Raw genomic sequence first — 15,473 nt, 5'->3', positions numbered from 1 at the left:
CGTGCTCTTATATGTGCCCACGCCGCCGCACCTGCAACGAAGCCGCTTGCTATGCACGGACGACACAGTCGGCTCATCGCTCCAGGTTTCAGAAAGTGCTAACACGCCTGCAGTTTCTGTGAGAAGAACGTCATTTTCGGGGTCGTGCACGTGCGCGTGCGCAGACTGTACGTTGAGAGCGGCGAGCGTGAGGTGATTGTTGTGGCTGTGGCATCGAATGAAGGTGTAGCCCAGACCCAGACAATGTCTAGAGGCCTAGGTGTTTGCTAGCCGGGTCATGTGGCAGACAGACTGTCTGTCGATAGAGCCGGTGACATGTGGGAACCTGAAGTCACCTTTTACGTTGGTGAGGCCGTCGAGGCTGGTAGCCCTGGAAAGTGCTACGTAGACCAACTTCAGTGGTTGGCGCTTATCGTATCCGTAGACTACCTGGGCGTATGTAGCCCTTTGTGACTTCTATATAGTTATGGCGTTTGCTTGGGCAAGCGGAAACTGTGTCCTCTTACACGAGACATTTTTCTGGCGTATATCGTTGGAAATTCAAGCCACAGTCGCATGAGGTTGCCGTGTTCGTCACGCGCGATGTACCACATGGTGTCCATGTTTCCGTTAACGAGGCCGTCGCTTACTTCGATGTTGGCCGTGATCAGGTACGGCTCGCCGATGCTCAGGCAAATTGAGGCCAGCAGATCAACCATGTCGCTTGCGTTCAACTTGGCCAACTTGGTCAGGGAATCCCTGTGTACCGGCTCGTTCTTATGGCCAGTAATGTTATCTCATGCGGGATGACATAACACGTTGTCCGCAGCGTCGAGGCAACGTGCGTTATAGCGGTCGACGTCCGTATTGCTGTAGTATATCCGTATGCCGTCAGGGCACTTAGCGGCGGCTTCTTCGCGTGTCAAAAATCGGCTCTCAATGAATCTGACGTCATACTCGGTCCGCATGAGGCTATCGCCCAGCCTCATAAGAAATGAAGAGAACACTGCGCCATTCTGGCGGACTACATGGACGAGGGGATGGCAGTCGAGCGTCTTCCAGGGGAGTTCTGCCTTCAGCTCTCTCACTTGCATTGCGTTTCAATGTGTATGTTCGCGGTTTCTGTGTTCATTGAGATTGTTCATCACCTGTGGCACATACCAGCATAACATGAACTATGGTATGCGGGTATGTGCCACACGTGACTGAGAGAAATGGTTTCATGACGTACGCGACAGGCGTGTTGCGTTATTCATGGTGTTCGTAATACACTGATTTCCCGCTATGCCAATTTCGGTATATTACAAGTTATGGAGAGCGCCCAGACGTAGGCGACTAGATAGATAGATAGATAGATAGATAGATAGATAGATAGATAGATAGATAGATAGATAGATAGATAGATAGATAGATAGATAGATAGATAGATAGATAGATAGATAGATAGATAGATAGATAGATAGATAGATAGATAGATAGATAGATAGATAGATAGATAGATAGATAGATAGATAGATAGATAGATAGATAGATAGATAGATAGATAGATAGATAGATAGATAGATAGATAGATAGATAGATAGATAGATAGATAGATAGATAGATAGATAGATAGATAGATAGATAGATAGATAGATAGATAGATAGATAGAAAACGGCCAAAGTGCCTGAGGTTCACTAAGAAATACTTCGCATTTAAAATAATTTAATGGTACTACATGTTCCATGAAACTGTACTGACGTGTTTTCCCGGTCATCTAAAGAGTTACACTATGCATTGCAACATTAAATATTCCAGCAAAAGGGAAGTGACCGCCCGCTCTAAGTCACGGCTTCCGGCCAGTGATGGTAGATCTTTCATTGCCCTGTTGATATGCTGAGGCAGCACTCGCATGTATGACAGTAAGTCCAGCATCCAAACAAGACCGAAGTTCAGAGAAAGGTGGAGGCTTGAAGAGGTGAAAAAAAAAATGCTTGAACGGAGAATGTCACTGCAGTCAACTTTAGACAAGTCTTCGTGCTCTCTTTCCGAAGACAAGTCCACTTGTTGAAACGTTGGCACCGGTGACATTTCCGGTTCGTACATTTCTTTCATCTCAATAACTTGAGCGTGTATTATGTTAATAATTATAGGTGATAAAAATGATCCAGGCAGTTCTCACGATACGAATGTTTCTTGATTTCTCAAGCGTATTCAGCGCTAGTAGACAAGGACGTAAGAGAGACGACACCACAGTGCGCTCTCGTCGTCTCTCTTATACGTCATTGTCTTCTAGCGCTGAATATGTTTTCGAGTTCAGTTTACCAATACGCTCAAAAAATGGCAACGCCAAAATTTCTTGATTTCTTCCTTTTCCTTTTTCGATAGAAAAGCATCTCTCTTTTTTTTATTGGCACTATACACGTAATAACTGCCCGAAAACAACACGAGTTTTTTTTGTCTTTAATAAAATGTGGTAAATAGCGCATAGAAGTTGTCAACTTTAGTAAACTTGGTGAAATTTAGTTTGCTTTACTGAAATTTCTGAAAAAAAATTTCTGCCGCATAACTATCAGAAAATGGAGTAGCCAATGTACTCTTTGCCTTAATCTTTCCGTAGCAGGTCATGCGCGTAACAGAACGGGATGTGCCTACTATTAAGCAGCCGTTCTTAATCACACTGTATTCACACTTACCTTTCCACTTTAGCCTGATGACCAAGAAGAATTGATGCTGATGACCAAGAAGCCCGACTGTGGAGCAGCTTTGTTGGTTGGTGCGATACAATAAGATGATGTGCTTTTATTATATTTTCAGAAGTGCTTATTTACATGAACAAGTGTTGGGGGTTGATGAGTTTCTATGTCGTTGAAGTACAGGAGGAGGCTGTTTAGTTTTCTATGTGTTCAAAGGAAAAAGTTGGCGTATTTATTACACGACAGGGGTTTCGTACCTCAGCGCGACAATATACTTTTTTTTACGACACAATTATTTCGCTTGTCTTCGTCATGCCCACAATAACTCCACGCCGTCGCAATGTTAGATGACGTTTTCAACTCCAAGAACGTCTCGAAAAATTTAATTAGGTGCGCGGGCAACTACTGAGCCATAAATAAAGAATTGCGGTTGACGCTTGTCATCACGTTTACCGTCTTATATTTATAGCGCAGCACTAACGATATACTGAACATTTCGGTCAAGTGTTCAAAGAAATTTTAGATACAAAAGAAAAATAAGTACCGGATCGCATATTATAGGCATCAAACAAAGCTAACATTTTAATACACTTGCGGTCGGTTTGATCGCAGAAATAAAAGTGGGAAGTCATACACGATGTGTGGGACGAGAAAGACATTGCAAGGCTGTGCTGCATAGAATTCATCAAAAGTTTCAGATCCGCTTTGTGCGACATCGAATGTGTCTTTGAAGGGCACCCTGGGGCTCCCATCTCACTCTCTCGAAGGATTCACATAATGAAATGAAGTGCTGTACATCAATAAAAAAAAGGCACTGTGCTTTTCGTTCTCGGGTTTGATTTCGCTGCAATAATGTTATTACATAAGCACCGTGATTGAACTACAGACTATGTATCACTTGCGAATGTCTGCGAAAGTCTTCTTCGAAATGCATTCACAGGTATTGCGTCCATTAAAAGTGAAAAGAACGCGGCCCTCTCTGTATGCAAGATTGTTGGAGTGCGACCTAGTAAATCAGAAAGCCAAGCACACTGGTGTGGTATAGTAGCGATGTTAGCTCATGCAGCTACAGCGAGATGGCTCTTCACTTCCGAAGGCCACGACAGCGCCCAGCCTTATCTCAGAGCCACATCTCGCTTATCATTGAGGCACATGATGAAATCTGAAATCATAAAGCAAAACCACGTTTAAAGTGATCGACAAAACATTTTGCAGCTGCTGAAGTGTGCGTTTCATTTTACGGGAAGCAGAATGTTTTAACACTCGCGAGTTTTGTGTGGCTCCTGAAACGGGCAGAAACGAAATAATGAATTCTGCATGGTAAAACCATTGAAGTTTTTGTTGGTATTGTATTTCCTTTTGTTGGTTTATTTAATAGCAGTTAAATTAAACGTGCTCATGCAACCTTGCTCAACAGGATGAATGAAAAGTGACTCTGGAATGACAAAAAAAATGATCTCATGTGAATAGCTTTCCTTCATTATTAAGTACCTCTGTAAGCAGTGCGCATATCTGAAAGAATTGCTTGCACCTTTACTGTCAGGAGAAGATGGATGCTGGAAGAGATGAAAAATTCTTGAACAGGTGCTATTGCTGGAGCCAACGTTTAGACAAGCGGTCTTGCCTTCTTCCTGAAGTTCTCAATTGTTGCCTTGAAGAAGACAAGACCACTTGTCGAAACATTGGCTCCAAAGACACACCCTGTTCAAATATTTGGCATCTCTTGCACCTTTACGAAAGACATAAAATCAGCAAGCTTGAATAAGAATTAGTTTTTTTTTTACGTTGTTTCTGTAGAAAGCGCAGCGTCTCGAGCTATGTGAAAGCTTCTCTAGAGGCTCCCGCTGACGTCACCACCTTCCTTGCACCACCTTCTTGACTTCTCTGAATCTCTTGTTATGCTAACTAATCTCTTGTTAACTATACTCTCTCCCGGTTCATCTTCCTGCCTTTCAGTTATCCTTTTCTTTATCTCTCGCTTTCTCTACTCTTAAAAACGCTGGGACACTGACGGCTCCTTGATGAGGAAGTGAATGCTTGTATCGTACGGAACACCCATTTCAGATCATCCTCGTACAACTCGGTAGAGTATATTTACCCCGTGCGCATCCGGTCAGGGAAGGTGTACCCCGCTAGTCACAATGAGTCCGACAGCTCTCGGAAAGCAGTAAAGTATAATGACAAGGAGTGATTCCCACAAAATGGGAGCCGGCAGAATTCTCTTTGTTCTTGGAATGTAGGGATAGTACGAACGAGCTGCTGTTTTAACTCTAGTTTCGTTCTCCGGCGCAATTCTACGCCTAAAAATAATCAGTCCAGGATGAAAAAGCTGTGCAGCCACAGATACGTGCATACGAGTCGACTGCGAATATGGTAGATCTTTGGCGACACTCCCAGATGCTGTCGTGGCGTTGCGAAGTATATTTGACTTTTTTTTTGCGCGGTACAGGCTGCGATCACCGAGCAACTGGACCTTCTGACAGATATAAAAAAAATGCGGAAATAAATTCGAGGGCAGTGCACGTTACGTTCATCCAATATAAAAAAATGCAATTTTGAAATTATTCTTCACTGACTAGTACTGACTGCTTATTTCTGTTGGCGCTTGCGCACATTATTTTATTGAGGTGTCATGAATTTAGGATGCATGAGTACAACCGTTTCATTCCAGTTACACTAACATTACGGTTTGTACATTTGACACAATGGATAGTACATTATGAATGGCACACTGCTCGCAAATTGCGCATTAGGAAAATTTAGTGGCTTCAAATTGGCATTGAAAACGGCGAAGGAAAAGGAGTAAGCCTTCTATTAGTATGGAATCGTTGCTCATGCAAATATCCCCGTGGTGTAGTGCCGTGGCTGCAACGTACCTTGGTAATTTGCAGGTGGCTCGTCGAAATGAATATGGGAATAAGAGATAAAGTCGAAGTCTCACGGACACTGTTCTTCTTCTCTATGAGCGACCAAACGTACTTGAAGAAAAAAAAATGTGCTCTAGCTGATAACAAACATTAATATAAGGTGGGAAACATCCCCAAACTCGCTTTTTCCTACAATGCTGTCTGTGAATGTCTGACCTACACACTCGAACTGCGCATATTTTATGTCTTTCCTAGCTCCTCAGTTATGTCAACCAAGCGAAACATCTGTGGAACATCGGTACACGCCATTCATTCATAGTGCTTCGTGATGAAATACCACAAACAGGCACATAGGCCTACTTTAAGAATACCACTTCGTCAGTGGCGTGGGCCATTAGCACTTATCAGCGGCCGACCTTCCCTTAAGAAGCACCTTGATTTCGAGCCTCTCGATGGCTATCAACCGCATTTGTGACACTCTGCAAAGAAACAGTTAATCACCACCATGCACTTCTGGGTGAGTCCGAACGAGAGGTAGCCACCCGAGGAGAGTACTCGGACTTTGATGGGGACGACCCCCGCGAGCTCGTGGTCTGGAGCGAGATGACGATCGGTATAACAGCGCCCGCGCTGCCCATCGTCTTAGCTGGCACCGAGAAAGCCCTGGTCTTTACCCCCGGTTGCCACGCGCTCTGCGAGCCACCCTGCTGCTGTTGCTGCGGCCAGATGACCTGGACAGAAGCCCCGCCACTGCCGCCACCACCGCTACTACTGCCACCTTGCTGCTGCCACTGTCCCTGCTGCGGCGACACGGCCTGCTGCGTCACGGACCTCACGATGGGTATTGGTACGTAGATGAGTTTCACTTGAGTCCGCGGCAGCGACGGCTCCGGGGGCGGCGGCTGCTGCTGTTGTTGCGAATGATGCTGCTGGTTAGACTGCTGTTGCTGATGTTGCTGCTGCTGTTGATGGGGTGGATGAGGATGGTTGTTATTGTTGTTGTTGTTATGGTGGTTGTTATGGTTGTTCTGATTCTGCTGGTACTGCCAGGGAGCACCGCTCATTGGAGCCATGTTCTGCCACGGGTTGGGTGGGTGCTGAGCCGGAGGGCTTGACAGAGACGTGAAGGTGGCGATGTGACCCGGCTGCTGAGTGGACCACGGGAGCGATAAGTCACCGGGTGGCCACCGTGGTTATGATGGTGGTTTTGAGACTGCTGTTGGTGCTGCTGCATCTGCCAAGGGGGGAACGCGACGCTGTTGCTCTGCCAAGGAGCGTTGCCCCCTTGCCACGAGCTTGGCCCTGGACCTTGGAGGTGAACCGTGGCGATGTCGTTCGTTCCGCCTCCTCCACCTCCGCCATGATTGTTCCAGGGTCCGGAAGAATGAAACAGCATTCTTCCTGGATTGAAGTGTTGCTGCTGCTGCTGCTGTTGCTGCTGCATCGGAGGCGAATGCCACTGCTGCGGCCAGGGGGCCACGGCGGTGACTTGCTGTGGTCCCGAAGGCGCGATAGACACCAGGTTCTCCGTGGCGAACGGCTCGTGGGTCACCCAGGCAAAGTCATCCGCAGTCACCAGGCAGCATGCACAGATGAGCCCAAGAAGAGAGACGCTCTTCTATTGCGTGAACACAAAAAGAGAAACGCACAATACAGCGGTGCTTAGGAAGGAAAGGGGAGCAACGAATATAACATAACAGTGGCATAGGCACACAGCAGAATAGTGTCCTTAAAGGGTCTCTTCTCAGTGTGTTCCCTAGCTCTCTTACATATTATACACAAATGTGCGGATCCCGTCTTGGCCTTCAGAAATAGGGGACAGTTCCGCATCATGGACCAAAGGACACACAGTTAATTGTGACCAAATTTGTTACACGTAGTGTGTTACGTTAATAAAAAGATCGACGTACCGTCAACTACAACCCAATCATCTTAGAAGAGATGGTTTTTCTTGCGTTTTTTCGGGGACATAGAGCCCGCTTTATATAACCCTTGGTGCACGCGTTGAACACGTAGGGGACCGTGTTCTGAAATAAATTAGTCTCTTGATTGTATACGAGACAAAAATCGGGGTCACTATTTAATTATAGGCGGACTACATTTAGAAGTGCCCAAATATGTATAGCTCAAATACAGTCGCCTCATAAATTGAGCATGAACATGAGAAGCAGACTTTATTGATGAAGTCTATCGCACCCAGTGATATATTCAGGGTGTGATGGAGAGCCCCAAGTGTTCGCTTACGTGGTACCACTGCGTATCTGTCGACCATTGTCTCAGAGGCAGCTGCTTAGGCTGATTCTGTAACGCACCACGCTTACGTTCCCCTTTATGCCGTTAAACATGCTCACAAACTCTACTCTCTCTCTCTCACTCTCTCTTCATTTTCTGACATAGCGGAGTTTACATTCCAAATTCTTGACTTCGCAGCATCAACACAAGTGTTTCTTATCCCACCGGCTGCTCCTTCTCCCATCACCTCCCTAGGACAGAGGAAGTTGTGCCTAGGAGGATTCGGGCCGGGGTCGACTTGCACCGGCTGTCATCTCAACGCGGAACTTGTCGCGTTTACCACTTGGTGCTACGTGTCCACACTGCTCTGGCCCAGTGACGGAGGCAGATGCGTACCATTTATTATGAACATATCCAGGCTGACAATCGGAACGCTCCTTTCTCCTACTGCGAGCAAGCCTCCGCTACAGTGTCGCGACCAGTTATGACCGCTGGATAAACGGTGCCGAATTCCACACAACACTGCTTCAATTCATACACAGCACAAAACTCACAGCACACATGTAATACGCATATAAACACAACATTATGCCTCAAGGGAAGTCTATATCGCAATAATAAAATAATTCGAAGTTGGCGAGTTAACCTTGCTCACCAAGATTATGGAAGGTTGAGCGGCCACTTCCCCTTAAAGTGGCAGATGTGAAAGAGGCATCGCCCTTTGGCGTGGCAGTCAAGCGCATCGTTTACCTTGTACTGTGTTACGGTGTCTGACAGCGGAGACATACTTTGGAGTTACTTAGGCGTAGACTGACCTACGCTCGTGAAAGCTGCTACCGTGACGCCACGAGAGGCGGAACTAGGTAAACTCGGCTGATGTCAACGTTGCGCTACGTTCCGCACATAACTGTCTTCGTCCCATTTATTTTCCTTAATAAGTACGTTCATGAGCTAGACAGGCGTTCTTGGTCTCAAGCATTTCCTTTTCGTGAGGCACCCCGTGTGGTGACCATGTGTTACGACATAACCGTGGAACAAAAGCTCTACCGGGCGTTCAAAATTAAGCTTCATGCTTTTCTTAAAATGCAGCACAGGGAGACACGTGAAGAACACCTTTGCGGCAGTCCTCACTGTCTTGCATACTTAATCACCCGAACCGCAATGAAACTTTGCAGCCGAATGTCTCGGAGCACAGGCATGCTAGAAGAATTCTTCCAAGTGTAAATGTGCAGAAATACGACTGCCTCCAACTTTTCGACACAAACGTGCCCTCTTACTGCAGTCACTAAAGAGTTCATTATTGAATCTTAGTTAATTGGGCGGCTGATTTTGCATCCCCCTGAATTAATTGCTCGGGTTTAACGTCCCAAAGCCACCATATTATTATGAGAGACGCCGTAGTGCAGGTAGATATCGTGGTTTTTTTTAGGGGGGGGGGGGGGACGACGTTAAACCCCAGCAATTATATATTATTAGTAGGTTGTTCCACAGAAATCAGGAAAACGCAGTAATCACCAATCGTCCACTAAAAATTAAGAAGTGTCCGCGAGAAAAACGTTTCTTTTTTTATTAATAAGCATTCTTGAAGTTATCATTCGAAATGTTACGATATGCAGTCTTGGTCAATCCCTCAGAGTGGGTATGTGCCATAGTCTTGAGGATACAAACAAAAACGTATGTGCCACCGAAATTGAGCAAACCCCACTGCTCACCACTGGTCCACTAAAGTGTCGTGAAACGGAGAATGCGTGAAATAAACGTATGTTGCTCAGACGTCTCCTTACGATCGTGCTCGAAGCGCCAAGCGCATGCGGCAAGCCAGACAAGACGACGCACGTCGCTGCAAATAGACGCATGCTGCTCAAACTGAAAACTTTAAAGGAGCATGCACTACATTGAAAGGGGGCTTTATGTATACATTTCTGTACTTGTCATGTAAATTCGGCGCGAAAACATGGGCGATATTTACAGATTCCAAAGCAGCCCTACAAAATATGTGGAACAGGCATAAGCTAGGCATAATTACCAACCTGCAGCTTCTGATATCGCCTATCATCACCACAAGGCTAAGATTGCTGGCCGTGGCGTTACGTTCCAGTGGACAACCTGGCGATGTTGGCAATTAGGGAAACGATAAAGCGGACGAAGCTGCCCGAAATGGACTCCAATACCGGAATTTCAGAAGAATATTTTTACCAAAAGCCGACGCCTCGAACATCACAAAAACATAGGCCCATCAAGAAAAAGACAGCCTCTGGAATCTGCCGCTTCACCAAGATAACTTTCTATACATTGCACTGAACCAGAAGTGAGAGCAAAGTTTCCCGAACACTTCCTCGACACCTAGAGACTTAATACCATTGTCTTCGACTGAACGTGGCATACACGAACAGTTATTTGTACCGCACAGTGGTTACCACTAACCTCTGTACTGTGATACCTGTGGCAGCATAGAGACACTGGAGCACATACCTGAATGTCCCGCGTGCCGCTTCGAGAGACAGTTGTTTGAGCGACAAATGGACGTGATTTGCCACGATCTGTTAACGTTACGCAGCATGTTAGGTTCAGTGCCTCGCCCTTCAAAACAGCGACGGGTTTTATAGTCACTATTTAATTACCTGTCAGAAACTGGCCTAGTCGGAAAGCTTTAATGATCGACTATTTCATTTAGAAAAGCGTCGACTTACATGACATCCTAGCTGTAAATATTTGTATCAGGTTCACTTGCGCATTTAAAGTTTGTTTATATTCTTCTTTTTCGTTATTATTATTCCCTCTCTTCTGGAATTTTTTAATCCCATTGCCCATCCCTATGCAGAGTAGCATGCCAGCGGTTACATAGACGCCGGCAAAAATCTCTCTTTTTCCAATAAAGAGTCTCTCTCTTTCTGCTCCTTTCATAAAAATATATAGTCACCTCTGTGCCGTGTGCTACACAGCTTAGTTGGTCATCCGCCTTGACAGAGCGGAATGGCTCCATGATAAACCAAGTGACAAACACCGGAACCGCCACTTTCAGCACCATATACAAAGGGTGTAAGAGCCGCGTTTCTTTTTTTTTTTACTCATAAGCCACACAAGGCTTTCGCCTTAATAATTTATCCGTTTAATCCAATCTAGCATCAACGATATTGTCCCTTTAAGCCAGCGGTCTCAAACTCGCTTCCGCTGGAGGGCCAAACTGACAAAATTTAGTCCCGCAAGGGCCGGGGCACTGAAGAAGGTTGATGCGGTGGTGGGGAAAGGGGGAGGGGGTTGAACAAAAATGTCACCTAACGTTGCCATCTGAAAGAATGCCTTTTCCCATATATATCATACATGGGTCATTTCTGAGGGTATTTGGCGTGAGGACTCGAAAGACATATCGATACCGACCTGCAGGATGACTGAATTATGGACGCCGATTCCGAAATATAGATTTTGTTTCACGGTTATGCTTCGACTCACGGTGACCGCATCGCGCTATATACCTTACGAGGAAAACGCTGGAGACCAGTCCCGTCTCTGCAGCGTACCCGAACAAAGCGTTCCTAATGGCAACAGGTGGGGAAAAAAATACGAGTACTATGTAGCAAAGTGACAAAAGTCTGTCGCTTGTGAAGCCCTAGAATAACAGAAAGCGAAAGGACTGCGGGCCGCGTGTTTGAGACCCCTGCTTTAAGCACTGAATCCTTCGCTGAGACGCCCAGTGTGTATAGTGCGCGGGAGCCCGTCACGCACCCGACTTAAGGTTTCCAGTACCTCCGGCTTTTTAAAAAGCGAGCACACGGAAGAAGACGTTCGGCGAGTGATATGGAAAGCGCGGAAAGCGAAAGGCGGAGGACGAGAGCGTGCATGCGTCACGCGCAATGAGCGTACACAGCAGCAACAACCCCTATCTCAGTATACCTCGCTTTGACTACCGAGCAATGCTTCTTTTTTTATTCTTCCCTCTCCAGGTGATGAGACGACCCGATAGTGTGGGCCATCCGTCGCCCCCATTTAGGATAATCTTCTCCCGAAAAAAAGAAAAATAAACACATATACAGAAAGAGGGTGTGGATGCGAGCGTGGTGACCTAGAGCGATGCTGCGATTGTCGCGGCAGCAGGGCGATGAACGCCGCTGCACTCTATCCTTTCCACCGTGCGTAAATGTATGACTGTTCTATTCTTGTCTTTGCGATACGCCTGTTTTTAATGGTGATTAATGTGTATAGCGCTTTTTAAATACGAGGTTTCACTGGATGGTTCGTATCAGACTCCACAGACCATGTACACAGTTGTAATCAGTCGCAGTCCGCCTCGGTGGTACGGCTGTTACGGTGCTCGGCTGCTGACCCGAAGGACGCGGGTTCGATCCCGGCCGCGATAGTCGTATTTCGAGGGAGGCGAAATGCTAGAGGCCCGTGTGCTGTGCGCTATCAGTGCACGTCAAAGAACATCAGATGGTAGAAATTTCCGGAGCCCTCCACTACGGCGTGCCTCATAATCATATCTTGGTTTTTGCACGTTAATACCCCAGATTTTATTTATTATTAGATTGTCAGTTGCATCGTCAAGTGCATTCCTGAAAAATTTGTGACGATCTGTATCGATGAGCTAGCTAACGATGATCGGCGCTTTTTTTTTTACGTAGATGCAAAAATAAGAATAGAGTGGGGTGATGATAAAGTGTTATCATAAAACCTCGATGCATTTCGCAGAGGGCTCATTTCACGACACCGGTGTAGAGCGTAGAAATTTCTCCTAAATTATATTATTTCATAATTGTTTCAATTCAGTTATTGTTACGCGCGCTCAAAATCAATGAATAAAAAATAATTAGCGAAAGCTTTCTGCAGTTGCCTGACGTTACTCCACAATTTGAACGTCACGCCTGCTCAATTAATCCAGTTGACCAAACAGAAACGCGGTTATCTACCACAGATATTTCGTAATCATGCTTTCATAATCGTAGATAAGCACAGAAATTCTTTTATATGAGCTGTAGCTCTGTGTAATGCTTAAGTAAATTATACGCCGTCATATAGCAAAGAATGTGAAGTAATCTTCTCCGTCTGAGAAAAAAGTCGTGCCACATTCCTGGGTCGCAAAATTAAGAACTTACAAGAATAATCATAACGCACTGAATGAGTTTGATGCATTCCTAATGTGAAGGAGCTGATTTGTGTTGGGACTCAAACTTTACTCTCAGCCTGAAATTATCACAATTTGCTCAACTGAAAAACGTCGCATATTCTTTTTTTTATTGATATTGCGGTACATCTAAATTACAGGTTCCACGACTTACCGCAACTCTCCCTCGCCAGTCCAAGCATCTACACATGGGCGGAGCTCGGTCAGTGACACTGAAGTAACAACAACAAGGCAAAAAAAAAAAAAAAGACCAGACAAGACGAGGCAAGGCCGCGAGCGTCGCCATTAAGAAATGCCTACTCGAAGCAGAACTGATCGCGGAACGCTAAACTGACGCCGAAAACGAGAGCATCGAGCGCGCTCATCCAAGACGGGTCAAAGAAACGCGGCTGTGTTTTCCACTGCAACCACTAAACTGAAGCTATACTTTTATTTTGGATGGACAGAGGGCAGCAACGTTTAAATGACCACGCTGCAGCTCCTAACCCCAAAGTGTCGAGATGCGCTCGACAAAGTATAGGTTAAAATGGCAAGGACAATTCGGCGGTGCTTGATAATAGAGGACGTTTCACCACGCTCTGCCTCAACCGGCTGACAGAGGACGTTGCCGGCATTCAATACAAGCTCGTCGCGAGAGCGAATAAAGACACGAGGGGGATCTTATTGGATGACTCGGATGCCGTACTCTGTGTTTAGCTGCGTCTCCACTTCAACCTTTATTATTTCAAAAATGCGGTGGCGATAATGATACGGCTTGGCTGCCCTGCATCGAAAGTTCGAGCTCGTAAGTTGGACCACTGTTCACGATTGATAAAGGCGAAACACCACACTAACAAGCTGAGCATTCACAAACAAGTTGAAAGCTGTCGTTGGCTAACCCTTGTAGTCATATGCGGATGCTTCAATTGAAGTGGACAGTCGGCCTTAGCCCGACGCGCTAAAGCGTCTAAGCGAGTGCTTCAGGAAACAACGTCGCATTATACTGCATGGACCAAAGAAAGAAGTGACAGCTTCAAAAGGCCACGGTTTAGAAAGTTGCTGCCTTCGTTAAGACAAACTTCGGAGCATGAATGAATAACCCGAGGTGTATGCTCGGCCTTCTGCACTACTAGGAATTAAAACTAAGGTATCTTTTTGTAATATATATGTAATGCTCCAAAGCTCGACTCCTTCGCGCACCGAACAGCCAACAGTGGCGCAACAGCCCCAACTGAGTGCACCGCGCGACAGCTCTGTAGTCGCGAGCGAAGTGGTCCGCGCACTTTCTGCGAACCGTGATTCTACGTACCGACACAACATAATCGTTGCTGTCACAATAGCCCCAGAGACGTGCTTTGTGCTTAATATGGCGCATAGTGAGATGAGTTGGAGGAGTCTTTTAACCGGTCTCGCTCAGTGCGGACCCCTCAACTGGTATTCGGCAGAATGAGAAACTACCAGGAGTACAAGTATCCGCGGGTGGCATCACGCCAGAAATAGTGGTATAACCACGGGCCGCTTATATTCGGTTGTCTGAAGAGAACCGGCGTTGACAGCGTGAAACGGACCTGTGGTGTGCGTTGATGAGCGCGCTTCACAGAGGAGGGGACCCCAACATCCACGGTGTTCACTCTCGGAGTGACTTATAGCGGCCAATGTCGGCGTCGTCAGTTTCCGGTCTTCCTCGGCTTCCCAAACACACTTTCGCCTTCGAGGTCGCCGGTTCGATAAACACGCCTTCCGCGGATCTCTCTCTCGCGCGCGTCTCCGCCGAAGACAAAATCCAGAGAGCGCGCGATGCGGCGAAGCCGAGCTCGCAGAGGCAGGCGATGCTCATACTCACGTGGCCCATGCTGGCGCGCGGCGCGTGTCTGCACAGCGAGTGGAGAAAGCCAGCCGGCGCTTGCTTTGCCGCTTTTTGGGGGTGGCCCGGCGCGTGCGACGCTCTTTATACGCGTCAGCCGCGCGCGGGCCGCTTCATCTGGGTCAGGGGCCTGGCTGCAGTGTGTACCCTTCCCCGACCGCCGCCGCTGACGGGGATGACGACTATCGCCGTCCCATTTCGGCCACTGGCTAGCTAGCTCGCTCCTCCCGCGTCCGCGCGAGCCGATCGTCCTTTGCAGGGCGTGTGCGCGCGCAGGTAGTGCGTGTATGTGCTCACTACACCGGCTTAACCGAGTGCCTCGCGAGCAGACACAGCTGTACCCTCCCCTCCAGAACAACTACACCCATTCCTTGACCGCGGAACAAATGTCTCTATTTAAAATGAGAGTCCGCAATCCAGCGAGATGCACGTGCGCCGGAGAGACAGCGAGAGAGGCAGAAAGTTTGCAGCCTTGTTCTAGTACTCTAGCTCAAGCCTGCACGCCCCAACCGCATTGCTTTTGTGCCCCTACGTACATCCATTGCTTAAATGTCCGCAGGAGAGAAGACACTGTGGTGCATCGCGACTCCAGAGGAGACAAAGCGTATACACGGGTCGTCTCTTGAGGGTTTCCCTTATTGTTGCTTTTTCTACTTTATTTCGCGATTCCTGCCTTGAATCTCGTTTCTTCTCATACACAACGATCTTTAGTTGAAAGCCTCCGCACGGAGATACGTCTCCCTTTCTGTGGACCACT

At 46.9% G+C, this 15,473-nt stretch overlaps 1 protein-coding gene across 1 annotated transcript; it reads right to left on the bottom strand.

Moving 5' to 3' along the window:
- Nucleotides 1-5,907: 5,907 nt before the first annotated feature.
- On the bottom strand, nucleotides 5,908-14,784 carry LOC119381236 (putative uncharacterized protein DDB_G0271606). Its single transcript, XM_037649174.2, has 2 exons — nucleotides 14,696-14,784; nucleotides 5,908-7,140 (listed from the first exon to the last, which is right to left on the bottom strand). Exon 2 carries the CDS (start codon nucleotides 6,593-6,595, stop codon nucleotides 6,020-6,022), a length of 576 nt encoding a protein of 191 aa, XP_037505102.1. The 5' UTR covers nucleotides 6,596-7,140; nucleotides 14,696-14,784; the 3' UTR covers nucleotides 5,908-6,019.
- Nucleotides 14,785-15,473: the final 689 nt, after the last annotated feature.

The sequence above is a fragment of the Rhipicephalus sanguineus genome, chromosome 2 (genome assembly GCF_013339695.2).
Source record: "Rhipicephalus sanguineus isolate Rsan-2018 chromosome 2, BIME_Rsan_1.4, whole genome shotgun sequence".
Lineage (NCBI taxonomy): Eukaryota > Metazoa > Arthropoda > Arachnida > Ixodida > Ixodidae > Rhipicephalus > Rhipicephalus sanguineus.
This window is presented reverse-complemented; position numbering and strand designations above follow the sequence as displayed.

Bases quoted from the DNA above. Each gene is read 5' to 3' on its own strand.
- LOC119381236 (XM_037649174.2), bottom strand. From the start codon at position 6,595: ATGGCTCCAATGAGCGGTGCTCCCTGGCAGTACCAGCAGAATCAGAAC.